The following is a 13,315-nucleotide window of genomic DNA, read 5'->3' on the forward strand; positions in this document are numbered from 1 at the left end:
ATCAATAACAAATTAAATAACAATGACAAAAACACATATAAACAACAGTAACAGCAACATCAACAACAACAAAATTAGTAAGAATTACAGCGACATCAACAACAAAATCAATAACAAATTAAATAACAATGACAAAAACATATAAACAACAATAACAGCAACATCAACAACAACAAAATCAGTAACAATAACAGCAACATCATCAACAAACAGCAACAACAACAACAAAATCAATAACAAATTAAATAACAATGACAAAAACACATATAAACAACAATAACAGCAACAACAACAAAATCAGTAACAATAACAGTGACATTAACAACAACAACAAAATCAATAACAAATTAAATAACAATGACAAAAACACATATAAACAACAATAACCGCAACATCAACAACAGCAAAATCAGTAACAATAACAGCGGCATCATCAACAAACAGCAACAATAACAAAATCAATAACAATGACAAAAAACACATATAAACAATAACAGCAACAACAAAATCTACAACAATAACATCAACAACAACAAAATCTACAACAATAACAGCAACATCAACAACAACAAAATCTACAACAATAACAGCAACATCAACAACAACAAACTCAATAACAGCAGTAACAACAACAAAATCAATAACAAATTAAATAACAATGACAAAAACACATAGAAACAACAAAAGCAGCAACATCAACAATAACAAAATCAACAACAATAACAGCAACAACAACAACAAAATCAGTAACAATAACAGTGACATCATCAACAACAAAATCAATAACAAATTAAATAACAATGACAAAAACACATAAACAACAATAACAGCAACAACAACAAAATCACTAACAGTAACAGCAACATCAACAACAACAAAATCAATAACAGCAACAACAACAAAATCAATAACAAATTAAATAATGACAAAACCGTACATAAACAACAAAAGCTGCAACATCACCAACAACAATAATAACAGCAACAACAACAAAATCAGTAACAATAACAACAACAAAATCAATAACAAATTAAATAACAATGACAAAAACACATATAAACAACAACAAAATCAACAACAATAACAGCAACAACAACAACAAAATCAGTAACAATAACAGCAACATCAACAACAACAAAATCAATAACAAATTAAATAACAATGACAAAAATGCATATATCAACAAAAGCAGCAACACCAACAACAAAATCAACGGCAATAACAGCAACATCAACAACAAAATCAACAACAATAACAGCAACAACAAAATCAGTAACAAAAACAGCAACATCAACAACAACAAAATCAACAATAACAGCAACAACAAAATCAGTAACAATAACAGTAATATCAACAACAAAATCAATAACAAATTAAATAACAATGACAAAAAACCCCATATAAACAACAAAAGCAGCAACATCAACAACAATAACATCAACAAAATCAATAACAAATTAAATAACAATGACAAAAACACATATAAACAACAAAAGCAGCAACAACAAAATCAATAACAATAACAGCAACATCAACAACAACAAAATCAACAGCAATAACAGCAACAACAAAATCAATAACAATAACAGCAACATCAACAACAAAATTAATAACAAATTAAATAATAACAAAACAACAAAAGCAGCAACAACACCACCAACAACAATAACAACAACAACAACATCAACAAAAAAACAAATATAACAGCCCAGTCGCATGCTTTTTTTCATGCTCCCGTCACGAAATGACGGGAGCATATTACTAATCCTACTCCTACCCCTACCTTAACCTTAACCTAACCCTAATACTTCCCCCAACTCTAAACAACAAAAGCAGCAACATCAACAATAACAACAACAACAACAAAATAACAATAACAGCAACACCAACATCAGTAATGATAATAGTAATAACTTTAATAATAATGACTTTATTATATAATTTATTATGTAATATTATATAACAACAACAATAATAGATGTGCTGTCATTTATTATTTTACTATGACTTTATTACATAATTCATTCAATTCAATTTATTTAATTTATTTCATTTTTATAGCACCAAATCACAACAAAGTTGCCTCAAGGCGCTTCACACAAGTAAGATCTAACCTTACCAACCCCAAGAGCAAGAACACAGGCGACAGTGGTAAGAAAAAACTCCCTCTGAGGAAGAAACCTCAAGCAGACCAGACTCAAAAGGGTGACCCTCTGCTTGGGCCATGCTACCGCCACAATTTACAAAACAATTCACAAAACGAACATACAGGAAATGTTACCAGTGCACAGGACAGGAGAGTTACAGAAACAGACACCACACCCATCTCTGGATGGAGCTGCACCTCAAACAGAGAGAAAAAAACAGAATCAGGCATCAGAAAGACAAAAAATACAGTATAATTTGTCAGCATTAAACAACAAGAAAAACAGAAGAAATACTAAGGTGATCGCCGGCCACTAGCCCTAAGCTTCACTAACAGACCCAGAATTTAGATAAAGTTGAGGCCGTGGCACCCTCAATTTACAAATAAAATGAATTAAAACATTAAAAAGCATAGTAACATACTATGCCAGTATGCTAGCCATATGAAAGGGAAAATAAGTACATCTTAAATTAACTTGAATATTATATAACAACAATAATGATAATAATAGAATGCTATGCTGTCATTTATTATTTCACGATGACTTTATTATAGAATTTATTATATATTGTGTAACAACAATAATGATAATAATAGAATGCTATGCTGTCATTTATTATTTCACGATGACTTTATTATAGAATTTATTATATATTGTGTAACAACAATAATGATAATAATAGAATGCTATGCTGTCATTTATTATTTCACGATGACTTTATTATAGAATTTATTATATATTGTGTAACAACAATAATGATAATAATAGAATGCTATGCTGTCATTTATTATTTCACGATGACTTTATTATAGAATTTATTATATATTGTGTAACAACAATAATGATAATAATAGAATGCTGTGCTGTCATTTATTATTATTTCACTATGACTTTATTATAGAATTTATTATATAATATTATACAACAATAATGATGATGATAATAACAGAATGCAGAGCTGTCATTTATTATTATTTCAATATGACTTTATTATATAATTTATTAAAATAAATGGTTGGTTGGTTGGTTGGTTGCATCAGAATTTTGGCTCTCTGTTGGGACTGTTTACACAGAGACTGCTACCTGCTGCTTTGTACTTTGAACTAACAGTCTTTTTCAAGACTTTTTTACTTTTTTACTTTTTTTTACTTTTTCACTGTGCTCCAACGCCTAAGGAAGACCTCTAACGGTCGAAACATCGCGACGGAGCACTTTTATCAGCTAACTTTCATCAGCGTTGGCAAGCTAACTAGCTTGCTAACGCTTTCGTTTTTATTTATTTTTTTTTTAGCACTGTTGTCGTGCGTTATCTGTGCTGCTCCACAGCGTGTCTAGTCGATTTTTATTTTATTTTAGCACCGTTGTCGTGCGTTCGCTGTTGTCGTGCGTTACCTGTGCTGCTTCATGGCCTGTCTGGTGCCTTAATTAAGGCACTCCTTCTGCTGAATCACCTCTAAATTATTTACACATTATTCACTTTGTGTGTTTTTAGGAATCCGCTAGGTTGCGTAGCTACTAGCTCTTAGCCGATTTAGCATGGCGGCTTCTCCTGTCTCTCCCGTACTTTTCTGCTCTGGGTGTGAAATGTTTAGTTATTCCTCGGCCTCCTTTAGCAGTAACGGTACTTGTAATAAGTGTAGCTTATTCGTAGCTTTGGAGGCCAGGCTGGGCGAATTGGAGACTCGGCTCCGCACCGTGGAAAATTCTACAGCTAGCCAGGCCCCTGTAGTCGGTGCGGACCAAGGTAGCTTAGCCGCCGTTAGTTTCCCTCTGGCAGATCCCGAGCAGCCGGCAAAGCAGGCTGACTGGGTGACTGTGAGGAGGAAGCGTAGCCCTAAACAGAAGCCCCGTGTACACCGTCAACCCGTTCACATCTCTAACCGTTTTTCCCCACTCGATGATACACTCGCCGAGGATCAAACTCTGGTTATTGGCGACTCTGTTTTGAGAAATGTGAAGTTAGCGACACCAGCAACCATAGTCAATTGTCTTCCGGGGGCCAGAGCAGGCGACATTGAAGGAAATTTGAAACTGCTGGCTAAGGCTAAGCGTAAATTTGGTAAGATTGTAATTCACGTCGGCAGTAATGACACTCGGTTACGCCAATCGGAGGTCACTAAAATTAACATTAAATCGGTGTGTAACTTTGCAAAAACAATGTCGGACTCTGTTGTTTTCTCTGGGCCCCTCCCTAATCAGACCGGGAGTGACATGTTTAGCCGCATGTTCTCCTTGAATTGCTGTCTGTCTGAGTGGTGTCCAAAAAATGAGGTGGGCTTCATTGATAATTGGCAAAGCTTCTGGGGAAAACCTGGTCTTGTTAGGAGAGACGGCATCCATCCCACTTTAGAGGGAGCAGCTCTCATTTCTAGAAATCTGGCCAATTTTCTTAAATCCTCCAAACTGTGACTGTCCAGCGTTGGGACCAGGAGGCAGAGTTGTAGTCTTACACACCTCTCTGCAGCTTCTCTCCCCCTGCCATCCCCTCATTACCCCATCCCCGTAGAGACGGTGCCTGCTCCCAGACCACCAATAACCAGCAAAAATCTATTTAAGCATAAAAATTCAAAAAGAAAAAATAATATAGCACCTTCAACTGCACCACAGACTAAAACAGCTAAATGTGGTCTATTAAACATTAGGTCTCTCTCTTCTAAGTCCCTGTTAGTAAATGATATAATAATTGATCAACATATTGATTTATTCTGCCTTACAGAAACCTGGTTACAGCAGGATGAATATGTTAGTTTAAATGAGTCAACTCCCCCGAGTCACACTAACTGTCAGAATGCTCGTAGCACGGGCCGAGGCGGAGGATTAGCAGCAATCTTCCATTCCAGCTTATTAATTAATCAAAAACCCAGACAGAGCTTTAATTCATTTGAAAGCTTGTCTCTTAGTCTTGTCCATCCAAATTGGAAGTCCCAAAAACCAGTTTTATTTGTTATTATCTATCGTCCACCTGGTCGCTACTGTGAGTTTCTCTGTGAATTTTCAGACCTTTTGTCTGACTTAGTGCTTAGCTCAGATAAGATAATTATAGTGGGCGATTTTAACATCCACACAGATGCTGAGAATGACAGCCTCAACACTGCATTTAATCTATTATTAGACTCTATTGGCTTTGCTCAAAAAGTAAATGAGTCCACCCACCACTTTAATCATATCTTAGATCTTGTTCTGACTTATGGTATGGAAATAGAAGACTTAACAGTATTCCCTGAAAACTCCCTTCTGTCTGATCATTTCTTAATAACATTTACATTTACTCTGATGGACTACCCAGCAGTGGGGAATAAGTTTCATTACACTAGAAGTCTTTCAGAAAGCGCTGTAACTAGGTTTAAGGATATGATTCCTTCTTTATGTTCTCTAATGCCATATACCAACACAGTGCAGAGTAGCTACCTAAACTCTGTAAGGGAGATAGAGTATCTCGTCAATAGTTTTACATCCTCATTGAAGACAACTTTGGATGCTGTAGCTCCTCTGAAAAAGAGAGCTTTAAATCAGAAGTGTCTGACTCCGTGGTATAACTCACAAACTCGTAGCTTAAAGCAGATAACCCGTAAGTTGGAGAGGAAATGGCGTCTCACTAATTTAGAAGATCTTCACTTAGCCTGGAAAAAGAGTTTGTTGCTCTATAAAAAAGCCCTCCGTAAAGCTAGGACATCTTTCTAGAATGGGAGGCAGAGCCTTCAGCTTTCAGGCTCCTCTCCTGTGGAACCAGCTCCCAATTCAGATCAGGGAGACAGACACCCTCTCTACTTTTAAGATTAGGCTTAAAACTTTCCTTTTCGCTAAGGCTTATAGTTAGGGCTGGATCGGGTGACCCTGGACCATCCCTTGGTTATGCTGCTTTAGACGTAGACTGTGGGGGGGTTCCCATGATGCACTGTTTCTTTCTCTTTTTGCTCCGTATGCATCACTCTGCATTTAATCATTAGTGATCTATCTCTGCTCCCCTCCACAGCATGTCTTTTTCCTGGTTGTCTCCCTCAGCCCCAACCAGTCTCAGCAGAAGACTGCCCCTCCCTGAGCCTGGTTCTGCTGGAGGTGTCTTCCTGTTAAAAGGGAGTTTTTCCTTCCCACTGTAGCCAAGTGCTTGCTCACAGGGGGTCGTTTTGACCGTTGGGGTTTTTCATAGTTATTGTATGGCCTTGCCTTGCAATATAGAGCGCCTTGGGGCAACTGTTTGTTGTGATTTGGTGCTATATAAAAAAACAAGTTGATTGATTGATTGATTGAAATATTATGCAACAACAATGATAATGATAATAATAGAATGCAAAGCTGTCATTTATTATTATTTCACTATTACTTTATTATAGAATTTATTATATATTGTGTAACAACAACAATAATGATAATAATAGAATGCTGTGCTGTCATTTATTATTATTTCACTATGACTTTATTATAGAAATTATTATATAATATTATACAACAATAACGATAATGATAATAATAGAATGCAGAGCTGTCATTTATTATTATTTCACGATGACTTTATTATAAAATTTATTATTATAAAATATAACACAATAATGATAATAATAGAATGCCGAGCTGTCATTTATTATTATTTCACTATGACTTTATTATAAAATTTATTATTATAAAATATAACACAATAATGATAATAATAGAATGCTGTGCTGTCATTTATTATTATTTCACTATGACTTTATTATAGAAATTATTATATAATATTATACAACAATAACGATAATGATAATAATAGAATGCAGAGCTGTCATTTATTATTATTTCACGATGACTTTATTATAAAATGTATTATTATAAAATATAACACAATAATGATAATAATAGAATGCCGAGCTGTCATTTATTATTATTTCACTATTACTTTATTATAGAATTTATTATATATTGTGTAACAACAATAATAATAATAGAATGCTTTGCTGTCATTTATTATTATTTCACCATGACGTTATTATAGAATTTATTATATAATATTATACAACAATAACAATAATGATAATAATAGAATGCAAAGCTGCCATTTATTATTATTATTTCACTATGACTTTATTATATAATTTATTATATAATATTATACAACAATAACGATAATGATAATAATAGAATGCAAAGCTGTCATTTATTATTATTTCACTATGACTTTATTATAGAATTTATTATATAATATTATACAACAATAACAATAATGATAATAATAGAATGCAAAGCTGTCATTTATTATTATTATTTCACTATGACTTTATTTTATAATTTATTATATATTGTGTAACAACAACAATAATGATAATAATAGAATGCTTTGCTGTCATTTATTATTATTTCACTATGACTTTATTATAGAATTTATTATATAATATTATACAACAATAACAATAATGATAATAATAGAATGCCGAGCTGTCATTTATTATTATTTCACTATGACTTTATTATAGAATTTATTATATACTATTATACAACAATAACGATAATGATAATAATAGAATGCAGAGCTGTCATTTATTATTATTTCACCATGACTTTATTATAGAATTTATTATATATAATACAACAATAACGATAATGATAATAACAGAACGCAGAGCTGTCATTTATTATTATTTCACTATGACTTTATTATAGAATTTATTATATAATATTATACAACAATAACGATAATGATAATAACAGAATGCAGAGCTGTCATTTATTATTATTTCACTATGACTTTATTATAGAATTTATTATATAATATTATACAACAATAACAATAATGATAATAACAGAATGCAGAGCTGTCATATATTATTTCACTATGACTTTATTATAAAATTTATTATATAATATTATACAACAATAACGATCATGATAATAACAGAATGCAGAGCTGTCATTTATTATTATTTCACTATGACTTTATTATAGAATTTATTATATAATATTATACAACAATAACGATCATGATAATAACAGAATGCAGAGCTGTCATTTATTATTATTTCACTATGACTTTATTATAGAATTTATTATATAATATTATACAACAATAACGATAATGATAATAATAGAATGCAAATCTGTCATTTATTATTATTTCACTATGACTTTATTATAGAATTTATTATATAATATTATACAACAATAACGATAATGATAATAATAGAATGCAGAGCTGTCATTTATTATTATTTTACTATGACTTTATTATAGAATTTATTATATAATATTATACAACAATAACGATAATGATAATAATAGAATGCAGAGCTGTCATTTATTATTATTTCACTATGACTTTATTATAGAATTTATTATATAATATTATACAACAATAACGATAATGATAATAATAGAATGCAAAGCTGTCATATATTATTTCACTATGACTTTATTATAAAATTTATTATATAATATTATACAACAATAACGATCATGATAATAACAGAATGCAGAGCTGTCATTTATTATTATTTCACTATGACTTTATTATAGAATTTATTATATAATATTATACAACAATAACGATAATGATAATAATAGAATGCAGAGCTGTCATATATTATTTCACTATGACTTTATTATAAAATGTATTATATAATATTATACAACAATAACGATAATGATAATAATAGAATGCAAAGCTGTCATTTATTATTATTTCACTATGACTTTATTATAGAATTTATTATATAATATTATACAACAATAACGATAATGATAATAATAGAATGCAAAGCTGTCATTTATTATTATTTCACTATGACTTTATTATAGAATTTATTATATAATATTATACAACAATAATGATAATGATAATAACAGAATGCAGAGCTGTCATTTATTATTATTTCACTATGACTTTATTATAGAATTTATTATTTAATATTATACAACAATAACGATCATGATAATAATAGAATGCAGAGCTATCATTTAATAGTATTCACTATGACTTTATTATAAAATTTATTATATAATATTATACAACAATAATGATAATGATAATAACAGAATGCAGAGCTATCATTTCTTATTATTCACTATGACTTTATTATAGAATTTATTATATAATATTATACAACAATAACGATCATGATAATAATAGAATGCCGAACTGTCATTTATTATTATTTCACTATGACTTTATTATAAAATTTATTATTATAATATATAACAACAGCAATAATGATAATAATAGAATGCCGAGCTGTCATTTATTATTATTTCACTATGACTTTATTATAGAATTTATTATATAATATTATACAACAATAACGATAATGATAATAACAGAATGCAGAGCTATCATTTCTTATTATTCACTATGACTTTATTATAGAATTTATTATATAATATTATACAACAATAACGATAATGATAATAACAGAATGCAGAGCTATCATTTATTATTATTCACTATGACTTTATTATAGAATTTATTATATAATATTATACAACAATAACGATAATGATAATAATAGAATGCAAAGCTGTCATTTATTATTATTTCACTATGACTTTATTATAGAATTTATTATATAATATTATACAACAATAACGATAATGATAATAACAGAATGCAGAGCTATCATTTATTATTATTCACTATGACTTTATTATAGAATTTATTATATAATATTATACAACAATAATGATAATGATAATAACAGAATGCAGAGCTATCATTTATTATTATTCACTATGACTTTATTATAGAATTTATTATATAATATTATACAACAATAACGATCATGATAATAATAGAATGCCGAACTGTCATTTATTATTATTTCACTATGACTTTATTATAAAATTTATTATTATAATATATAACAACAACAATAATGATAATAATAGAATGCCGAGCTGTCATTTATTATTATTTCACTATGACTTTATTATAGAATTTATTATATAATATTATACAACAATAATGATCATGATAATAATAGAATGCAGAGCTATCATTTATTATTATTCACTATGACTTTATTATAAAATTTATTATATAATATTATACAACAATAACGATAATGATAATAACAGAATGCAGAGCTGTCATTTACTATTATTTCACTATGACTTTATTATAGAATTTATTATATAATATTATACAACAATAACGATCATGATAATAATAGAATGCCGAACTGTCATTTATTATTATTTCACTATGACTTTATTATAAAATTTATTATTATAATATATAACAACAACAATAATGATAATAATAGAATGCCGAGCTGTCATTTATTATTATTTCACTATGACTTTATTGTAAAATTTATTATTATAATATATAACAACAACAATAATGATAATAATAGAATGCAGAGCTGTCATTTACTATTATTTCACTATGACTTTATTATAGAATTTATTATATAATATTATACAACAATAACGATAGTGATAATAATAGAATGCCGAAATGGCATTTATTATTATCACTATGACTTTATTGAATTTATTATATAATATTATACAACAATAACGATCATGATAATAATAGAATGCCGAACTGTCATTTATTATTATTTCACTATGACTTTATTATAAAATGTATTATTATAATATATAACAACAACAATAATGATAATAATAGAATGCAGAGCTGTCATTTACTATTATTTCATTATGACTTTATTATAGAATTTATTATATAATATTATACAACAATAACGATAGTGATAATAATAGAATGCCGAAATGGCATTTATTATTATTTCACTATGACTTTATTGAATTTATTATATAATATTATACAACAATAACGATAATGATAATAATAGAATATTATTAGTTCACTATGACTTTATTATAGAATTTATTACATAATATTATACAACAATAACGATACTGATAATAATAGAATGCTGAGCTGTCATTGACTATTATTTCACTATGACGTTATTATATAATTTATTATATAATATTATATAACAACAATAATAATAGTAATAGAAGGCTGTGCTGCCATTTATTATTTTGCTATGACTGTGGTTTGTAATTTATTATATAATATTATAATATATAACAACAACAATAATAGAATACTGTGCTGTCTGTTATTATTTTGCTATGACTTTATTATATCATTTATTACATTATATAACAACAACAATTAATAAAATAATGCTCTGCTGTTACTTATTATTTCACTGACTTTATTATATAATGCATTAATTAATATTAACAGAAACAACAACAACAATAATGGAATGCTGTGCTGTCTATTATTTTGCTACGACTTTATTATATAATTTATTATATAACAACAATAATAATGATAATAAAATAATGCTATGCTGTCACTTATTATTTCACTATGACTTCATTATATAATGTGTTAATATTAAATAACAAACAACAATAATAATAATAGAATGCTGTGCTATAATTTATTATTTGCTATGACTTTATTATGCAATTTATTATGTAATATTATAATATATAACAATAACAACAGAATACTGTGCTGTCATTTATTATTTTGCTATGACTTTATTATATAATTTATTACATTATATAACAACAATAATAAAAATAGAATGTTGTGCAGTGTATTATTTTGCTACGACTTTATTATATAATTTATTACATATATAACAACAATAATAATGATAATAAAATATTGTTATGCTGTCACTTATTTCACTATGACTTCATTATATAATGTGTTAATTAATATTAAATAACAGAAACAACAATAATAATAGAATGCTGTGCTGTAATTTATTATTTGCTATGACTTTATTATATAATTTATTATGTAATATTATAATATATAACAACAACAATAATAGAATGCTGTGCTGTCATTTATTATTTTTCTATCGTACAAATCCAACGGGCCCTATTTTCAGTGAATCAAAATCATTTTCACAGGTGTTTTGATTTATATATATATATAATAGAAGATTTTGTTTCAGGTCTTCATTTGATTTTGAATGACGCAGCTTGGCAACGTGCGTTGTACTGAAATTTAAAGAAATAATCGTAAAAGAAATACACAAGGTTTTCTGGAGCACTAAAATGAACAGCAGTGGAGCTCTAAATGATGACTTGAAGTTTTTAAAGTCATTAATGGTTTTATTTTTCATGATTTGGCTGCTGGAGTAATGGGATAAAACTGCTATGAAAGCAAAACAAAACAAACATCAAATTTCACTTATTTTACACTTTTAGTCCAGTCACAGGACGCTGCGCTCTCCTTTATTACGACGTTATTATTATCATTCCTATAATAATAATAAGAATAATAATAATAATAATAATAATAATAATTGCTGTATTTTGCGGTTGTCGTACCTGAGAACCGGTCTTTGGTGTACCGTCTGTTGCTCTCCATCCACGGAAACGTCAGCGCGCTCAGGTTGTTGATGTTTCCGGTCACCGGCGGCACGGAGGAGCTCGCGCCGCTCAGTGGCCGGTGCGCGGGCACGCGTATGACCCCGGCGGAGTTCACGGTCGTCCCATTCACGTTCATGCCCATGTTCATGTGGTAGGAGCCGCCCAGGGCAGAAACCCCGCAGGCGGCGCCGGTGCCGCTGTAGCCGCTGTTTGCGCACGGAAAGCCGCCGCCGCTCGCGCCGCTGCTGTAGGCCTGGTGCGCGTATTCCGCCTCGTGCATCCTCGCACCCAGCATGCAGCTGTGCTCCACGTTGCTGAGGATCTGGTCAATGCCGAAGCTGATGGGCTCCACGTGCGCGTGCTGCTGCAGATGCGCCCCGAGGATCCCGACGTGGTCCATGGCCTCCGCGAGCCTCCCGCTCCGCGCGCGAGGCTCCACGCGGCGTTCCGTGGACTCTTCTGTGTCCTCTTCTCCACGACCTCCGGTTATTATCAACTCAGTGCGTGTGCGCGTGTGTGCGTGTGCAGGGGGGCGAAGCTGGACCGTGTGTCCTCCCCTCCGCTGCGCGAGCGCATCAATCAACGTGCCAAATAGACAGCGCGAGACGAAGACACGTTTTCAGGCCCGGAACCGGAGTTTCACCACCGCACGAGCTCAAAGACGCTTCAAAGTCACCGTGACGCTCCGTGCGTGTGTCGGAACAGCCAACAGGTTTTACTTTTACTCAAACTTGTGACCTCTGCAGAGGCATTAACACTTAATAACACCCCTCACATCGCTCTCTCTCTCTCATATATATATATATATATATATATATATATATATA

At 30.5% G+C, this 13,315-nt stretch overlaps 1 protein-coding gene across 1 annotated transcript in view; it reads right to left on the reverse strand.

Annotated features, from left to right (window-relative positions):
• tlx1 (T cell leukemia homeobox 1) overlaps nt 1–12,888 on the reverse strand; it is a 30,648-nt gene extending 17,760 nt beyond the window's left edge. Inside the window, exon 1 of the mRNA XM_034165688.1 lies at nt 12,447–12,888. Coding sequence (XP_034021579.1) covers nt 12,447–12,888 — 442 coding nt within the window. The remainder of the gene's footprint in view (nt 1–12,446) is intronic.
• Nucleotides 12,889–13,315: the final 427 nt, after the last annotated feature.

The sequence above is a fragment of the Thalassophryne amazonica genome, unplaced genomic scaffold (genome assembly GCF_902500255.1).
Source record: "Thalassophryne amazonica unplaced genomic scaffold, fThaAma1.1, whole genome shotgun sequence".
NCBI lineage: Eukaryota > Metazoa > Chordata > Actinopteri > Batrachoidiformes > Batrachoididae > Thalassophryne > Thalassophryne amazonica.